The following is a 17,921-nucleotide window of genomic DNA, read 5'->3' as shown; positions in this document are numbered from 1 at the left end:
GCAGTTTATCTGGGGAGGCACGCCGGGCGCTGTTAGCTGAGTCGATGGGATTTGTAGTCCCTCCCCTCCCGCCATGAAGGTGGACAGAGTGCAGAATTTTGGGGCCAGGTGGTCCTCTAGTCTAGTCCACCCCAACAGAGCTCATTGGGGGGCCCGCCCCCCACTGCTCTGGCCTTTTGGCCGCTTTGGGTTCTCCGGGCACGGAGAGGCCGGCAGAGTCCAAGCAATGAGTGGTGGTGGGGGAGTTGATTCCCAGCCCTCCCCTCAAAAAATGGAAGCGCAGCACATTGAAGTTATAGTTGATGTTTATTCAAAGGAAATAGTTGGTCTCCGATTTATATATATATATATGTATCTATATATTTATATGAGAGTCTGGGTGTATATTTATACATTTATTCATATATTTATTTATTTTTATTCTCCAAACTGCGATGTGGGAAACTTTTGATCCTCCCACCTGACAAGCAGAAGGCAGGCGAGGGGGGCAGCAGACTTTGCATTGGGGGAAACCAGGGAGGGGGGGTCACAAGGGGGCCCTGGGCGAGGGGGCGTGGCTCTGGTCCTCCAGCCAGCCTGTCGGAGGGGGAGGGGCAGAGGGACTTCTCTTTGGGGGGCGCGGGAGGGACTGTGGCTTGCCAAGACAGAACAGGCCTTCCAGTACAGGGCAATGAATGACCCGCCCCCCTTTGCCACAGTGGGGCAATGGCAGAGCCAAGGGATATTCAGGCCAGCTTCCTCCCTCCAGCCATTTGGGGTCCTGAGGCTGCTCCCACTGGAGTGACATACAGGCACCCCCACCCCATGCGGCCCCCTCCCCCCACCCCCTTCCCTGCAATCTCACCTATCCCATCCACCCCTGCAGCCTCCTCCTCCTCCCCTCCCCCTTTCGCTTGCCCACAAGCACCGAGGGGGTCCAGGAAGAAGCCGCAACCCTTGCCAGGCTCCCCAGCCTCCATCCTAATGGGGCACCCGACAAGCCCTTCCCTCCAAGAAAGGGAGGGAAGCAACCTTGCCGGCAGAGCAGGGACTCCTGCAGAGAGGCCCCCTCCTTCCCGAGCCTCAGCCTGGACCTCTCATCCGTTTCTCAGGACCCAAGAGTAGGGACAACAGGGCAGCGGGATTTGCCTGGCCCCTCCGGGAGCTCCCCAGTCAATCTTCCTTTCCCACAGACAAGAACCAATGGTGCCGCCCTCCCCGCCCCCCAATTCCCCATGCAAGCCCAGCCGCTTTGGGACCGGGCCCCTCATGCGCAGCAGCCCTCCTCCCCTCCTGGCCGGCTGCACTGACCCCCTTCCCACCTTCCTGCAAGGGACGGAGCATCACCGTAGCAACCGCCTTTCCTCCTCCCCACAGCTCCTGACCTGGATTTCTCTGCCTGGATGGGAGGAGGAGGAGGAGGGGGCATCGCTGGTGAGAAGGGGCTGCCCCCCCACCCACAGTGTGCCCAGGAGAGGAGAGCCCCCTCCCTGGCCCTGGCCTACCACAGGATCATAGCAGGTGGTGTGGGAGGGGGGGCAATACTGCAACAGACACCCCTCCCCCCCCCCGCCAAGCCCTGCTGCCAAGATGGAGCTGCCAGGAAGAAGGACCCCCCACTCAAATGCCAGCAGCAGACTCCCCGTACCTCACTTTTATTCGCCAGGATCAATTGCTGAAAATAAAGGAAATAAATCCACCAAGAAGGCTGGCCATTGTCACTGACCCCCAACATCCCCTCTTGTGAAGGTGGCCAGGGAGGGGGCCCAGATCCCTCCTTCGCACAAGGGAGGGCGAAGGGCTCTTTCCCAGGGGGCCTGTCCCTGCCTGGGCTGCCCCTCAGATGATGTCGTCCAGGAGGTTGGGGCTGGCCACCCAGTCGAGGGTGCGCGGCTCGGAGGCGGCCATGATCATGCACATGAACTGCTTGCCGCTCCTCTTGTCCATGGGGTAGATGGTGGTGGGGGTGAAGCGCTTGTTGCTTTCCACAAAGGCACACAGCTGCTCGTAGACCTTCGGGAACTCGTGCCGCAGGAAGACGCCGCGGATGCGCAGCTCGCGCTGGATGTTGATGAAGCAAACCTCTCGCGCTTTGCGCCCTTCCTCGCCCTCCTTGTCCAGGTCGGCCGTGCCAGGAGGAGGCGTCAGGATCAGCGTCTCCATGTCTCGCTCCTTCTTGAGGATCTTCTTCTCGGGGCTGGAGGAAGCCAGGGCCATCTTGGCATACTTGCGGACGGTTGGCACCTGGACCTTGGGGGAAGGCCGCTCGGGCACCTCCTGCCCCACCGCCACCGTCACGTTCAGCAGGAAGCATTCCTGGGGGTCGTACTGCTGGCCCGCCTCCTGAAGCTCCTGGGCGTACTCCCCGAGGTTGTCTGAATAGCCCTCCAGCTCCCGCAGCGACAGGTAAGTGGGGGACATCAACAAGCTCTCCAGGCCGAACTGCAGGAAGTTCTCGGCGGAGCCGGAGCTGGGGAAGCCCAGGAAGAGTACCCCTCGGCCCCGGGACAGGAAGCCCACCTTGGCAATGCGGGAGAAGGCCTTGTGCACCTCTCCGCTCTCCCGGCAGAACTGCAGGACGTGGCGGCAGGTGCTGCCGATCCGCCCGTAGATGCAGCTCTCCTTGTGGGTGTCCCAGTCCTCCCGCCGGCAGTGGCGAGAACAGTAGTAGGTGTAGCAGCTGTGGCAGGACTTGAAGTAGAGGCAGGCGTTGAACATGGTCTCCGTGCGGCGGCACTTGGCGTTGGAGCACATCATCAGGTCGTCTTCGTCAGCGCTGAGGTCTGGGGAACAGTCCTCCGGGCCTCTCTCCGGGGGCTTGGGGGGCCCCGGGGCCTCGCTGGAGCGGCGGCCCTGGTCCTTCCAAAGGTCAGCGTGGAAGGAGCTGCGGCCGGGCTGCTCTTTGGTGGGATGGGGCTCTGGGGACCTCCAGGGGTCCGGCTTCTTGGGAGGCAGCCCCAGCCCATCACTGATCAGCTGCCGCAGCTGATCAGCCAGGTTGCTGACCTCGCTGGGCTGGCAGACAGAAGGGGGCTTGTAGTCGATAACCAGGTCAGTGATGAGCTCGTCCAACTGCTCCAGACTGCGCTGGCGAGCACTGCTCTCTTTGGCACCGGGGTCCGGGCCGTAGGGATGATGGGGGAAGTAGGCCCTCTCTCGGGCGTCTCCTGAATCCAGGACATCCCAGCTGGCTGAGCGCCTGTCAGGCTTGCCAAGTCCGTGGTTGGCCCGGATGTCGTTGTCCGTGATGGTGATCTCTGGAGTGACAAACCAGCCGTGGCGGCCCCTGTCAGCATGCATCTTCTCGACGAGGGAGTTCTCCGAGAGGGAAAGGGCAGCATAACGCTTGGGAGAGCTGGACAAGTTCACCACCACTGGTTGGCGCCGGTCATCTGGGGAAAAAGCGCGATGTGGGTCCCGAGACAGCAGGTTTTCGTAGCTGCGGCCACGCAGCAGCTGGTCCTCCCGGCGCACATGAGGGGTCAAAATATTGTCCCAGGATTTGGAGTAATGCCTGGTGTCCACGCCAAGCCGGGGAGGGCTGACGCTGTAGCTGGCGTGCCACGAGGAAAGCATGGCTTGGGAGGCAGGCTGGTGAGCGGGAAAGCGGGCCACCTGCCAGGCTGGGTAGGGCACTGTCCCCCTTTCAGGGCAGTACCAGTCGTTAAACTGCACTGTGGGAGCCATCCGGGAGTGGGGGTAAGTGCGAGACAGGGCTTCCCGCTCGTGGTACTTCCCGTAGTCTTCCGTGTAGAAGATACGTGGGTTGGCCCTCAAGGCCGGGTAAGGCCTAGGGTCTTCCGGATAAACTGCCTTTGCCGGGAGAGTCCTGGGAGTGTAAAGGCGAGGGTCGTCCCCATAGAAAGTCTGAGCAGGGGGCTCCTGGATGGGAAAAGGAGGCGGCCTGTTTTCCTCCACAAGAAAGGTTCTTGCAGGAAGAGGGTAGAAGCCCCCCGGGGGAGGCTCTTCGGCATAAAAGGCCTGGGAGGGGAGGACCTGGCCCCCGTAAGGGGGAGGGTAGGACTTGTAGCTGGAACTCTTCTGAGGGAAGCTGCCTGGCTCCTCTGCGTAGAAGAACCTTGGGGGCACGTAGGGGATGTAGGGAAGGCAGCCGCTTTCGGGCACAGCAGGACCTCCGTCACAAAATTCGGGGGGGTAGGGGGCCAGCCCTCGGTGCTCCCCACTGTAAGTGTCGCTGGGTGTGGGAGTCCGAGACATGGGCATTTGCCGGCTGCTGGGCACAGTCAAGCTGTGGGGCGTGCCCGGAGGCCGAGGCCAGGGCAGGAGAGACTCGCCGTGGACCTGGGACCCCTTGGCACTGCGAGCTGCATGCAGCACAGCAGCCTCGTCCGGCTTGATGTCCACCCGGCGCTTGACATGGACGCTGGGCGGTGGGGGCCGTGCAGCCAGGGTGGCCTCTTCGGGGCAATTGGCCCCCGTGACACAGAGAGGCGAGATGCGGCTGCCCCCGGCCCGCTGAGGCTGCAGCTTGATAGGGTGCACCTCGCTCATCAGGGCCTTCATGGAGGCGTAGCTGCTTTCCCGGCGAGGGGACACTTCCACCCGCTCGGGCTCTCGGGACACTCGATGGACTTCCCGCCCTCTCCTGGCTGGGGCCGGTGGGGAGCCCGAAGCCATGGGGATGACCACAGGGGCGAAGGTGGACTTGACGCGGGGCGCGCTCTTGGACCGGGCCCGCCTCTTGGGCTCGGCTTGGGATGCCGCTTCCTTCCCCTGCTGGGGAACATAGCTTTCCTGCACCGTGGCCCGGAGAGACACCCTCTTGCCGATGGGAACCGAGGAGGGTTCTGGCGTGGGGGGCCGCCGGGAATGCCGCTCCATGGCGGGTGTCGCGGGTGGCGGGTCGTCGAGAGACTCCAGGAAATCGAAGCTGCGACAGTGGCGCTTGTTGAAGAGCTGGGCCGGCTGGTTGTTCAGGGAGGAAGACATGGAAGAGTCACATCGCCTGACGGGCTGGCAGAAGGCAGAGCGGGCGGATCCCACGGAGGCCACGGAGACGTCCCGACACACGGCAGACACCAGGACGTCAGGTGGGTCTGTTCGGGTCATCTTAGAACCAGGGTCCCGCTCGTCTCCAGCCCTCCTCAGATCATCTCAGTGAAGGCAGCCAGGCCTGGAAAGAGGGAGCGACAGGCGCTAAGCAGGGGGGCCGAGCACAGCACCCACCGGGGCTCGGAGGCAGGCCATGGGCCGCTCCCACCAGGGAGATGGGCTTGCTGGATGGGATCGTCGCCAGGTGTGGCTGACTCCCAAGTGACCACTCTGGTGAAGGAGCCCCACCGCCACCCCCACCGGCTCATGCTGCCCTCAGCCAAGCACTGGACCTGCCCTGCGGATCAGAGCTGGACGGGGAGAGGAGGGGGCCTGGCTGGTGTTTTTGCTAATATTCACAAGGGAGCAGACACACAAATGGAAGCTGGTCCCACTCTTAGACCGCACGGTTGCCATGGTTTCTCCTCCCTCTCCCTCTCATACACACGCAGCCCCCTCTCTTTTTTGGGGGGGGGAAAGCAATGCATGCTGGGAAATTCCAGCAAAGGCCAAGCCAGGAGCAAGAGGAGCTGTGTCCAGTTCAGACACAGACCCACATCAGCCTCCGTCCTCCCTGGGACCAAGCAGGGAGGACAGGAAATGGGGCTCACCTGCTTTTCCTCCCACCCCCTGGCAAAATCCCCCCGGTCTCCCCCTCTTCATTGCTGAGCCATGAAAGGAAGCGGAGGCCCCCAACAGCCCTGAATCCCAGAGAAAGGGAGCGGGGGAGGGGGGGGCAAAGCAGGGGGATCTCCTCTCATTCCTGCCATATGACTCAGACCCCCCCCCCCCCCAATTCCTTTCACAGGGCCTGTTTTTCCTCCCCCTCCTTGCAATCTATTTTGGCAAAAGCCAAGGCAAGGCTCTCCCTCTCCGAGTCTCCTGTTGGGGAGGGAGGGGGCTCATCCCAAAGCAAAGCACGACGCGGATGCTCCCCCCCCTTGCTGGCACTGCAAGCACCAGAACCCTGCCAGTTACCGTGTTGCCAGGCAACCCTCCTTGCCTTCCGCCCTTGGCCCCGGTGCCTTCCCTGCCACCACGCCTGGCGTCACAGCACTCGTCCCCCGGAGCCCCGGCAGGCCTAGCTCCCCCCACGGCCACCCCCTCCGCACAGCCCTGCCCGGGGGGCCTGCACGGCCCTTGGCCTCTCCTAGGGGGGGTGGGACTCACCTCAAGGAAGCCCCAGCCGAGGGGAATTTCAGCCCAGGCCTCCAGACTCTCCCCCTCCCCCTTCTTCTCCTCCCCCAGGGCCCCTACACCAGACAGAGCATGGATAAAGGGCCGGGGGGGAGGGAGGGGGGCAGGGGGGTTCAGCTCATACACCTGGGATTCCACCCTTGCGGTGTCTGAACTTCACCCCACCATTACGTACACTCTCTCTCTCTCTCTCTCTGTCCCACAGCAGGGCAGCTTGACCCTCCCGGCCTTTCCCAGCTGGAACAAAGCTCCGCTCTGCATCAGGAAGCCTCCGGAAGGGAGCAGCAGCAGCAGCAGCAAAAGGGTTAAGGGTAGGAGCCTCAGACGCCTCCGCCAGAGTGCCCCCCACACCACACACGCACGGGGATGGCACTGCGGGTGATGGAGAGGCAGCCCAGGGGCCCTGGCCATCGGGAGGGCATCACGCAGGGCCACAGCCCCCCCTCCTGCCTTCTCCCCCACCAGCATGGCCCACCCACCTGAGCGAGAAGGGATGACCCTCCCCACGCCCAGAGGGATGCCAAAGACACTTGAAAGAGGGGCTGGGGGGCTCCCTTGACACAATACGTCACTGCAGGAGGTGGGGGGCAGGAAGCTGCTTCCAGATAAGAGGCAGGGCTTCTCCCCCCAGGCCGGGCCCACTTCAGCTGCTCTTTGGCTTGACGGGGGGGGGGAGCCCCCTCCCAGTTGCAGCCATCCAGAGATATGCCGAACTCCCCATTTCCCAGGAGGACTCTGTGCCCCACCCTGCATGCCATCTCCTGCCCCCCTCCCCACTGCACCCCCCCTTCCTCCGCAAGCCCCGGCCTCCTCACCTCGCCTGGGTGCCTGCAGAAGAGGCCCCCCCTTCCTGGCGGCTCCGGCACCTGCTCAGCGGCACAGACCCCTCCTGGGCTCCACAGCGCCCCCAGTGGCCACTGGCAGCCCTTAAAGGGGACGCGTCCAGCGCAGAGGGGCCGGAGCAGCTGGCCTCTGTCAGCAGGAGGGCAGGAGGAGGGGGGTTGACCTACAATTGTACAGAGCCCCCCCTTCCCCCAACACAGCTCTCCTGGCCAGCCGATGGGAGGAAGGGGCCTCTTTCTGGCCAGCCTTGGCCAAGCCTTGCCCACCAGCACACCTGGCAGCCCCCCCTTCCCCCAGCCCCTGATCTGCAGGTGCAGCAGGTGGGCTGCCTCTGAGCCCCCTCCATGGGAGCCCTGCTGGGAGTCCTTGTGGGGGAAAGACGAGAAACCCGGGAGCTGCAGTGTCCGGAATGGCCCCTGGCTTGGCAGGCTGCCTCCTGGGCAAGGCCCCCCACCATGCTGCCCCCCCAGAGGCTGCCCAGCCTCCTCTCCCTCCACCGGGGACCCCCCTCCTTCCACAGCCAGGCTTCTCCTCTGCCTGCTAGTCCCCTCCGCCCTCTGCCCCGTGGCCCCACAGGAGGCTGGACCAGGGTGGCCTTGCCAGGAAGAGGGGGGGGGGAGGGCGGGCGGCAGCACCCGTCTCACCTGCAACCAGGTAAGCCAGGCCAGGCCTCTTCTGCCTCTCCTCTTCCCAAGAGCTAAACGTCCTCCGTCGAGCACTCGCCTTTGGGGGCCAGCCATATAACGGGGCCCCACGGGTGGCTTCAGCAGTCGCTCCCACTGGCTGTCCCTGGCATTCCTGCTACACTGCTCTTGAATGTGGAGGTTCTCCTGGCTCCAGAAGGGGCCCCCAGACCTGTGTCATGCGGCTCGAGGAAGAGGCTCCTCCCTTCCCCCCCAAGCTCAGCACAAACCAGGAGGGCCGGCTGTCCCACCAAGCAAATGCCCACCCCGGACACCCCTCTTGCTTATAGGTCTTCAGTCCCAGGGCAGCTGCTGATCCAGAAGAAGCCCCTGCAGCCCCTTTGGAAAGGGGGGGGGCTCCCGAGTCCCCCTCCGCCTGTCCAGCCTGCAGCCCATTCGGGATGAATCGTGAAGCTTGCAAGGAAAACTATCCCACCTTCAGTAACAGCTTCTTTGATCTGCTGGATGAAAACACTGCCCACCCCTTGAAAATGACCACAGGGGCTGCCTTTGCCTGCCTGGAGGGCTTGGACGGGCCCTGCGGCACCCTCACCAGCAGGCCCTGCTCTTTGACCTCCCAGCCACTCAAGAGCCCCAGTCCGGCCATCGGGCCCCATGCTTTCCCATCTGGGGGCTGGATCAGGATGGCAGGGGAGGGGCAGGAGAGGCGGAGAAAAGCTCTGGGCCTCTGGCTCCTGACCCAGCCGGGATCCCTCGAAGGCTCACTTGCTGGGGGAGGGGACGGGGGGGGGGGTTCAGGAGTTGGAGCCTCCAGGCCTGCCCTCTGAACTGGGGCGGCACCCACATCCCGAGGGCAGAAGGGGCCGGGCATCTTCCGCAGCAAGGAGCCCAGAGGCCACCGCAGGTGATGGAAGAGGCTGCCAGCCTGGCGGGGTCAGGGGGGGGGGCCATGCAATGCGGCTGGGGGCCCGGAGGCCGTCTTTTGCCCAGGAGGCGCCCACTTCCGACACAGGGGGGGAGGAGCCAGGCCAGGAGCTACTTCGGAAGCCGCCTGTGCGAGATAACACACAGGGGGCAACACCGAGCCCTCCTGCCCAGCAGTTTCCCAGGGGATTCGCACCCAGGCCCTGAAGGGGAGACCCAGTCCGTGTTCAGAGCAGCACGCCCAGCTTCCGCCTGCTGGAGTTCGGCCCTGGGAGACTGCCCGGAGAGCCCGAGATGAATGGCTGAATGGGCTGGCAGGCCCATGGGCTTTACGGCAAGACCAGCCCTGGACCCCTGTGGCCGTGGCCTTTGGAGGAAGAGGACACGCGACCCACTGCGCCCCCTTCGCTTCTTTGTGGGGGACAAGGCTGGGAAGGGTCCCCTCGGGGCACCCCCTTCTGCCTGGCAGGCTACCCCAGCAACGCCAGCGGAGGTGGGGAGGGAGGCCAAAGGACCCCTGGGGTCACTCACCCTTCCTGCACAAAAGGCAAAGGCTAGGCCTGCTGGACAGCTGGACGGAGCCCAGGAAGAAGGGCCTGGGGGGGGGGAGCGGGGGCATCGGGGAAACAGGGGGGCTGCTTAAAATTCGATCCCAAAACACAAACTGCCCGATGATTGCCAGGACTGGAAGGGGGGGGGGTGGGGGCTGAGGAAAAAGGGGGGGGAAGAGGCCAGGCCCTTCCCCAGCCTCCACACGCACACACGCACCCGCACAGAAGCAGCCTGGACCCAGTTGCCCAAAGAAAGGAGACCAGGCACAGTTGTAGAACTCAGAGCTTTATCAGCTGAAATGAGGAGGAGTGCGTCCCTGGGACCCTTCCCCAAAAGCAAAGTGAAAGGGGGGGGGGGTAAAAGAAAAGGGGAGGGGGGAGCACGAGGCTCAGGGGTCAGCTGCATCCCAGAGACTAGGCTCCTGGGGCGGGGGTGGGGGCAAGGGGGCGAGAGTGGGTCTGCCATGCACACCCTCCCCCCGGGAGCGCACACACAGAGGGAGCCCAGGGGCCCCAAGGGCCATGCAGGCTGCTAGAGGCCGAGGAGGACCGGGGCATTTTCACAAAGGGGGGGGGGCGCAGAGGGGGGGAATGTCAAGACAGCCCAACTTCAATCCACACCTGGAAACACAAGGGCACCACGGAATGCACCGGAATGTGTGGCCGCTTTTCCTTGAGATGGCTGGGGAGGGGTGGGGGGCACAGGAGACACGGCTGGGCTTCAGGGCAAACGCATGCAGCAGTGCCTGGGACCCAGAAAGGGGGAGGAGCCAGGGGAGGGACGGACAGCAGCCCCGCCCACCCACCCGCAGGGGCCACCTTCCCTCCTTCCCACGGGGGCTTCCAGGGTGCACAAAGGGGGACAGGTGAGGAAAGGGCAGGAGGGAGGAGGGCCCCCTGAAGCCTGTCTCTCTGTCCCCCAAAAGGCCCCGAATAAAGCCCCATTATTCAACCCCCCCTGCCCCACTCGCACCCCCCACCCCCGGCTGGGACCCTGACGCCTTCCAGGCTGCTCCAGAGCCCTTTCATTCGCCCAAAACACAGCGCGGATCCGCCGTTCGACAGGCTGCGGCCTCCGTCAGCAGCCCCCGCTTGGGCCCCCCCCCCTCAGGAGCCCAGCCCCAGGGGCCCCGGCTGAAGGGACAGAAAGTCTTGGGGGCCCTGAGGTGTCCCCCCCGCAGGCCCCTCCTCTGGCTCCAGCCGCTCTCGCCACAGGCAGCGGAGACAGGCAGGCAGGCAGGCGGGGGCGTCCAGGGTGGGCTGGGGAGGGGCTACAGCTCCTCGTAGTCTCCCCCCGCGCGCTGTTTACTGGCCCCCGCCCCGCCCCCGAGGAAGGCCTCCAGCTCCTTCATCCCGCTGGGCTTGGCTTTGGCCCTGGACTGGCTCTCCTCCTCCTCCTCCTCCTCCTCCTGCTGGCCCTTCCGGGGCTGGCTCTTCCTCCTGGGGCCGGAGACCTTCTCCGCTTCTTCCTGGAACAGCAGTTGGGGGGGAGGGTGAAACGGTGGGGGGAGGGAGGGGCAGCCCCCGAGCAGCCCCTGCAGAGCTTGCAGGCGGAGGGGAAGGCTGCCCTGGGCCAAAGGGGGGGGCTGAGGTGAGAAACCCACCTCCTTGCTGGCCTTCCTCCTCTTCTTCTTCCTCTTCCTCTTCTTCTCCTCCTTCAGAGGCTGCTTCTCTTTATCTGCAGCTGGCGGGGGGAGGGGGGCATGAGGAGGAGGAGCCCCCAGAGCCTCCGGACGACCCCCCCTGGCCCTCCTCCTCGCAGCCCTCACCTTCCTCACTGCTGTCTGGGGCCAGGGGCTTCTCCAGCCCCAGCCCAAAGAGGTCAGCCCCATTCTTCCCTCTGAAGGAGCGGCCGGAGGGCTTGGCCAGCTGGGGAGCCCTGGCAGGGGGGGTCTCCTCCTCGGAGAGGTCAGAGACATCCTCTCGCACCGGGAATTCCTCCTGGAGGCAAAAGGGAGGAGGCCCCTCAGCGCCCACGCCAAGGCCCCTCTTCTTCGGCCCCACCTGTGCTTCTTTGGGGCAGCAAGAGCACCGGCCGACCCCACAGAAAACATGGGATGGGATGGAACGAACCGAGCCCCCCTTCCACCCCCTCTGGCTGATGCTGAGAGGTGGCCTAAGACTTTGCTCCAGTCTGACCCCCATTCTCCTCCCCCTCCCCACCCGGTCCACCCGAGGGGAGGGGAGGGACTCACTGGCCGCTTGCTCCGGCTCTCCGACTCCTCCTCGCTCTCAAAGTCCGGATCGTCCATCACGAAGGAGAGCATCTGTGTGGCAAAGGGCCCGTCCGAGTCGCTCTCGGACTCCGGCTGCTTGGCGGCAGAGGGCGCTGTGGGCGGGCGAGGGCCCTTGCTTTGCTCCAGGGGGGGCTGGCCAGCGGGGGACCTCCGCACTGTGCCTGGGGGAGGTGCCGAGGCCTCTGGGGGCTTCAAGGGCCTTTTGGAAGCTCTGGAAAAATTGGGAAAGGGAAGTGAGGGTGGTGCCCGGAGGCCTCAAGGCGATGGAGCTGCCAGGGCTACTAGGCGTGAGGTGGTTCTGCAGAAACAGTGGACGGTGCTGGCCTTGAAAAAGAGGGAGACGGGCACAGCCCCACAAACCCTCAGTGGCCCCCGGCCCCTCCTTCCCCCCAGGTTTTCCTTACTGAATTCCCCCCCTAGCTGCTGTGTTGGCATTTTCAACGTTTGCCACATGGTAGGAGCTGCAGTTTTGTTCCAGACTTGATGAAAACCCTCATTAATACAAGTCAAGCTGAACCACAGGGCTGTTCACTTGCTGAGGCTGGGCCGGGAACGCCTGGGCCTCTCCACACAGCAAAGCACCCGGCGCCCTTCCCCTGCAGCCCCCCCCCCTTGCTATGGGCCAAAGCAGCAGCCGGGGCTTCTGGGGGCTGCAGTCCGCAAGGCCCCGCGGTGCCCACCGTTTCCTTCCTTGTTCTACGGCAGCATCTTCAGGTCCCACGGCAGAGGGCTCTTCTTCCTCTTCCTCCTCCTCCTCGCTCGACAGGGCCACGTTTTTGCTCGGGACCAGCTCTGCTCTGAGCGGGGGCTTGCTGGACAGACGCTCGTCAAGGTCCAGGTCGTCCTGGAAGCCAGCCACCAAGGGGTTCCCCCCAGGAGCCTCCCTGTCACTGCAAGGGGAAAGTCGGGGGCCATGACACAGCCTGCAGGGAAGAGTAGGGGAAAAGCCCCCCCCCCAAATTCCCTCCCCAGCACCGATGACCAAGAATCCCAGACCACGAATGGGGGCGAGTGCAGAGCGGCTGCCGAACGGGTCCCCGCACCTGTCACTGTCCGTGGGAGCCTTTGCCGCCTGCTTCCCCGCCTTGTCCCTCTGCAGGGTGGGGTCTTCGAGGAAGCTGTGGTCCAGGCTCTCCTCGGGGACAAAGTCTTCCACGCTCTGGACTTTGGAGGGAGCAGCTGCAGGGGGGGCAGGGTCTGGAAAACAGGAGGAGCCCCTCAGGGGAACCGGCCGAGCCCTGACCAAGGGCGGCACACAATTCCTCCTTCCCCAGGGAGAAATCTAATACATAAATAAAATCTAATACATAAACAAATGTGGCTCTCGCCCGCTCTTCCTCCACCCCCACCAAGACCCGGGCGGCCCCTACCTCTTTCCAGCACTGCACCCTCACCTGGGGAGGGAAGGGCCGCCTCGGGAGCAGGGGAGCTGCCAAAGAGCCGAGCCATGATGCCGCGTTTCTGTGGTGCAGCTGGTGTAGGGGCGGCTGCGGGCGGCTGGGCTTCAGGCGGCAGGTCCGTGGCAAGGGAGGGGTTGGCCAAGCTCTGCTGAGGGGTGCCGGGGCTGGAGCCCCCCGAAGCATTGCCCGGCGGAACCACCGGAGACTGGGAACCCGAGGAAAGGCTCTGCCCGTTGGTGGCCAAAGGAGGGGCATGCCCCCGGCCACGGGCTTCCATCATGTCGAGGAACCTGTCGGGGGGAGAAACCGCAACCTCCTAAACATTCCCCGGGCTGAAGGGACGCGGCAGAGGATGGACAGAGCCCAAAGGAAAGGGGGGGGGATGGGGGGGAGGGCGGCCTCGTCAGACGTACAGCTCGTAGTTCTGGTCTTCGGTCTCCTGCTGCACAGACAGTTCCTCCAGGGTGGCGTCAATGTCCAGCTGGTTGGTCTCCAGCTGCCGCAGCAGAGTCTCTCGCTGCAAGAGACGGGAGGGGAAGGAGACCCCCTGCTTCAGGGCAGGCCCCCTCCTCCGCTGCCCCAAGAGGTCGTGAGCCAAAGGGCCACATGGCCAGTGAGGAGGCAGTCTCAGGTGCAAAACGGGGGGCGGGGGGATTTCCCCACCCAGAAGAACATCTGGCATTATAAATCCTATCTATCAGTCCAGATGAAGCCGCTTCTGACCCTTGTGTGGCTCCACGCAAGCCACCGGGTGCTGGACAGGACTCAGCTGGGCAGGGGCCAGGCCGCCCCCTCCCGGTCCCTACAAGGAAAGAGCTGGCAGTCCTACCTGCAGCTGCAAGAAGGGGATGTTGAAGAATTTGTGCAGGTATTTGAGGCCAAAGCTGTTCTTCATGGAAGACTCGGCATAGCGGAAGTAGGAGGAGCCAGGGGGCCTGTGCAATGTCCAAAGGGAACCGGGGGGGGGGGACACACACGGGGAGGGGGGGGGACGATGACAGGCTGTGAGCCAGAGGCTGAGGGCTCGAGACCGGCCCTCCTCCCACTGCAGCTGACTCAGCCATCTCCACGGCCCTTCCGTGGCCCGGGCTGCTTTTGAAGAAAGGGAAGGGGCCTGCTGCTGGTGACCCTGGGAGGTTAGGGGGGGGGGCACGAGAGCTGAGAGAGCATGCACCCGTCCGTCAGTGGGGCGTGTCCAGTTTTTAGGCCCACAACATGATCTCCATCAACCACCAGCCGGCTTAGGTGAAGTAGATCAACCGATTAGCACAAATGAGTTTGCAGGCATTTTGCCATGCGCCCCCAGCGCTTCCGCCCACTCCCACCCTCTGAGTGGCTGCAGATGGCCAGCGTCCAAGCAGGTGCCAGTTACAGAGGAAAGGTCTGGCCGCCTGGGCAGCCACTAGGCACACCTGTGCTCAGAAGGTGCCGGTGGGATGCTGCACAAGGGCGACTCACTCCTGGAGGGGGGGGCAGCATGTGACTGCTGCCACCTTTGTTTGACACGTCCACCGGAAGGCAAGAGAGCCCGAGAGGCCGATGGCCCCAGGACGGGACCTCAGAAGGTAGGGCTGATGCGTTTACCTGTTCAGGTTGTCAATGAACTCCCGCACATCGTCAGGCAGGATCACCCGATGTTCACCCATGTCCCGGTAGTTCCCAAGCACGCACACGGGCACATGGGTTGGGACTTTTGGAAGTTCTCTCAGGATGTAGTTGAAAGTCCTGGATGGAATGGAAAGGAGAACGCCTTGGACGATGCTTGTCCAGGTCAATTCTGCCACAGCAGCTCTGAAAGCCTAGAGACCGCTGGAGTCAATACAGCAGCTGGAGGAGACCCCTCCTCCCCTGCAGAGCCATGCACTTCGCCAGTTCTGCTTGATGTTCTCAGGCATTTATCACTGTGTTTCTCGGGCAGGAAGCCCTTCCCCTTGTCCAGAGTCACAGCCAGGGAAAGGAGAAGGCAGCAGTTACTTCCTACCACTGTTTGGTGATGTCAAACATCATCACGACACCGTTGCAGTTCTTATATACATCCAGGAATTCCGCATCCAAGGCCATCTCGGATTCTGCCTGGGGTGGGAAGACAAAGATCTGGAAAAAGCCCCCGGCTGCTTCCCGGGAGGCCCCCAGCGCACAGGAAGTAAAGAGGCTGCACCAGGTGCACCTGAAGGACTGTTGCTTCGCAAGACGGCCTCACCTCCTGAGGATCGTTGTCCAGCTTCAACCCATCTCCCCGTTTTTTGGACTTGCCTGAAATATTTGAAAGGAGAACAACACTGTTGTGCAATTGTTGGTGTACTAGCGGAGCAGAAAAGAGAACCCTAAACATGCAGCCTTTCCTCGCATCCCACCTCATGCACAACATGTGGTCTCCGGAGAGGGGCGGCATGCAAATCTAATAAATAATAATAATAATAATAATAATAATAATAATAATAATAATAAAAGAGACAGGCATTTCCAATGGGGGCGTTTAAGGGCAGCACCAGGAAGCAGCAGTCACAGGCCAAGAGACGCTCTGCTCACCACTAGGAACCCAGTGGGGAGGCAGGGGAGAGGCCTGTTTCCCAATACGATAGAACGACTGTAACATCAGAATGAAAAGCGAGACCTTTACCTTTATCAACCACATCCCAGACTTCAACCTTCACAATATCATCGGTAGCTGAAGAGGCACACAGGCACATAGATTAGAAAAGTTTGCTCAGTTGCAATGAACTCGAACACAGTTAGAGCGACCCCAGGCCCACGTGGCATAGAGCAGAAGGCTGGGTGTGTTTAAAACAATGAGGAGAAGCCTATACTGGCACCATGCCTTTACCAGTCAGGGGACCACAGCAGCATGTGGCTCCAGTGTGGAGTTATACATCATACAAAGAGAGAAGTCCATCTCCATCCCCAACCGCTGGCAAAACTCACTCTTATAATTCCAATGGATGCTGGTAACTTGGATCTCCTGGGTTGGGATATATTCCTCAACAAACTTCTTTCCCTGAAGACGATGCCACAAAGTGGTCTTTCCTGTGTTTCTGTCTCCTCGAATGACAATTTTCACTAGCGAAAGAAAAATTGGGGAATAAAGGGAGTTAAGAGGACTGCAGAGACATAAGACCAGTTGCTGTGCACCAGTTTCTAAGATAAAACAAATAGTTGGGGTGGTAATGACTATTGGTAGTTAGAGCAGTAGTTGCTAGCCTTTTCAGAGACACAATTTCAAAACTAAAATGGAGAAAATAACTTTTAAAAAATAAAATTAACACCAAAAAAAGAGTGACTGTGGGAAAGCAGGCTGCTGAGAAAATTGCAGGCACCTTGGTTGCTCTGGGAAAGTTAAGAAAATGAATGCATTATTGCATTGAACTAGGACCCGATTCTAAGTAACTGAAATGGACTCGGTTTGTGCAACGGTCCCACGGAAAAAGCAGCACACGAGCATGGCATGGCCTGGGAGCCATCTGCACTGAAGGAAACAAGTCAGAGAGGCACAAAAATATTCCAGCCAGCGAGACTCCATTTGAAGGGCTGCCAACAAGTCAGCAGCTAAGACGGATAAGAAAGCAAACGCTCGTCTTCCAGGGACCAGTGGGCAGGGCAACTAAACAGAGCCTTTGAAACTATGGCTTCAGGAACTACCTTCAGAAAGAAAAATACCGCGGCGCCTGAGGAATGGTGTTGCTGCCCTGAGGAAGGAATGGCTTGCTGCGACGCTTGACAGCTTTCCGGGTGAGGCCGGATGACCACGAGAGCGAGAGACGCGTCCCAGCCAGCCCTTCACCCCCCCCCGCACCGGCCGCACCGGGCCCTTCGCAGGCCGCAACCTGCCCCCCAATTGACGCTGCTGCGGCCGATCCCAACCCCTCGCGACCCTTCTTCCCCTCGGGAGAGCCGGGGCAGCTGACTCGCCCGGGCCGCCTTCCCACCCGAGGGCGCTCTCGCCGGCAATGTCCCAGCGGCCCTCCCCCCCCCCCCGCTCCTTCCCTCGGCCGCCGCCGCTCACTGTTGTACTGGACGCCTTTGGCGAAGCGCCGCTGCAGCGCCTGGTTCATGGACTGGAGCCCCGCCGGGATGGGCCTGTCCCGCCCCGGGGCCTGCTCGGAGCCCACCAGCTTCTTCAGGGCCGACAGCATCGTGAGGCGCGGGACGGCGCTCGGCGGTCGCTGCGCCCGGGACGGCGAGGCCGCCTACTTCTCCGGCCGCGGACGCTGAGCCGCCGGCCTCCGCGCTGTCCCCGGAGTCGCCGTCCCCGCCGGGCCGGCCGGACTCGCTTGCAGGGCGGGCGCCTCCGCTACCGCCGCCGCCATCTTCCTTTTCCCTCACCGAGCTGCCAGGGAAGCGGCGTCGGCGTGGGGCCGGGCTACGGCAGCCCGTGAGGGACTTTGCGGGAGGGATGCCGCGCCAAAGCAGGGCGGAAGCTGATCCGTCCCAGAACTACGGGGGCCCACGAGGACAAAAAGGATCACTTGGCGCTTTTAAATCACGTCGCTACTCCGATTTGTCTGTAGGGATCCGGGAGTGGAGGCGGGGCAAGAACACTTTTACTTAGACCCTTGTTTTGGGGTGGATGCCGTGGGGGGGCGGAGGAAAGGGGAGACAACAGTTCTTGCAACCAGTTTGGGACAGAAAGGGCCGGAAATGCGGGATGGCGCTACGATCTGCCGTGTATCTTGGCAACCAAGCAAACCGTGAAGCCTTACGACGGTGGCCCGTGAGGGACAATAACGGCTCCCGGAAAGGCGGTCGCGAGCTCTTTGTTGAAGCGGACTGAAGTCTGCCTTGGCCGCGGTCATTAGAACGAAAGGCCGCCGGCTCTGCTTGCGCCCTCAAGCGGCCACCTCGGTCTTTGCAGGCAAAAGGCAGCAGCCGTCTCCCCTCTCCATCCCGGGTGGGAGTTTTGTGGCCGGAGCGTCCTCCCCCTCACGGGGTTCCGCGCCCGGGACGCCTCTGTCTTCTCCGCCTGGGAAACGCCGGGAGACTTCTCCTCGTGCGCATTGCGTGTTTGAAGCGAGCTCAGTGTCATTGAAGCTCATGCAGGTTTTGAAATCCGGGTAATTAAATAAGGACAAATTATACTAAATATACTTAATTGATCTA

The 17,921-nt window shown here is 62.4% G+C and overlaps 2 protein-coding genes across 6 annotated transcripts; both read right to left on the bottom strand.

The window, feature by feature from the left end:
- Positions 1 to 1,618: 1,618 nt before the first annotated feature.
- AJM1 (apical junction component 1 homolog) lies at positions 1,619 to 7,127 on the bottom strand. 3 transcript variants are annotated; one of them, XM_070758378.1, is made up of 2 exons: positions 7,044 to 7,127; positions 1,619 to 5,113 (listed from the first exon to the last, which is right to left on the bottom strand). In XM_070758378.1, the coding sequence occupies exon 2, from the start codon at positions 5,047 to 5,049 to the stop codon at positions 1,819 to 1,821; it is 3,231 nt and encodes a 1,076-aa protein (XP_070614479.1). In that variant the 5' UTR covers positions 5,050 to 5,113; positions 7,044 to 7,127; the 3' UTR covers positions 1,619 to 1,818. The 3 variants fall into 3 exon arrangements, with proteins under 3 accessions (XP_070614479.1, XP_070614482.1, XP_070614481.1); XM_070758381.1 differs by lacking the exon at positions 7,044 to 7,127 and adding an exon at positions 6,406 to 6,512; XM_070758380.1 differs by lacking the exon at positions 7,044 to 7,127 and adding an exon at positions 6,202 to 6,421.
- A 2,333-nt stretch (positions 7,128 to 9,460) lies between these two features.
- Positions 9,461 to 17,145, bottom strand: RABL6 (RAB, member RAS oncogene family like 6). Of its 3 annotated transcripts, none has more exons than XM_070758410.1 (15): positions 16,828 to 17,145; positions 15,750 to 15,884; positions 15,448 to 15,495; positions 15,028 to 15,080; positions 14,809 to 14,900; positions 14,412 to 14,552; positions 13,657 to 13,762; positions 13,241 to 13,344; positions 12,798 to 13,117; positions 12,471 to 12,624; positions 12,108 to 12,317; positions 11,386 to 11,638; positions 10,960 to 11,131; positions 10,795 to 10,874; positions 9,461 to 10,659 (listed from the first exon to the last, which is right to left on the bottom strand). In XM_070758410.1, exons 1-15 carry the CDS (start codon positions 16,955 to 16,957, stop codon positions 10,462 to 10,464), a joined length of 2,196 nt encoding a protein of 731 aa, XP_070614511.1. In that variant the 5' UTR covers positions 16,958 to 17,145; the 3' UTR covers positions 9,461 to 10,461. The 3 variants fall into 3 exon arrangements, with proteins under 3 accessions (XP_070614511.1, XP_070614512.1, XP_070614513.1); XM_070758411.1 differs by having other exon boundaries at positions 12,822 to 13,117; XM_070758412.1 differs by lacking the exon at positions 15,448 to 15,495 and having other exon boundaries at positions 16,828 to 17,045.
- Positions 17,146 to 17,921: the final 776 nt, after the last annotated feature.

Source organism: Erythrolamprus reginae, chromosome 8 (genome assembly GCF_031021105.1).
Source record: "Erythrolamprus reginae isolate rEryReg1 chromosome 8, rEryReg1.hap1, whole genome shotgun sequence".
Lineage (NCBI taxonomy): Eukaryota > Metazoa > Chordata > Lepidosauria > Squamata > Dipsadidae > Erythrolamprus > Erythrolamprus reginae.
The sequence above is the reverse complement of the archived record's forward strand: the minus strand, read 5'-3'. Positions and strand labels throughout refer to the sequence as shown.

Bases quoted from the DNA above. Each gene is read 5' to 3' on its own strand.
- RABL6 (XM_070758410.1), bottom strand. From the start codon at position 16,957: ATGCTGTCGGCCCTGAAGAAGCTGGTGGGCTCCGAGCAGGCCCCGGGG. The intron at 15,081-15,447 runs GTAAAGGTCTCG...CAAATATTTCAG, and splicing joins CTGGGATGTGGTTGATAAAG to GCAAGTCCAAAAAACGGGGA. The intron at 11,132-11,385 runs GTGAGTCCCTCC...TTTTGCCTCCAG, and splicing joins AGAGCCGGAGCAAGCGGCCA to GAGGAATTCCCGGTGCGAGA.
- AJM1 (XM_070758378.1), bottom strand. From the start codon at position 5,049: ATGACCCGAACAGACCCACCTGACGTCCTGGTGTCTGCCGTGTGTCGG.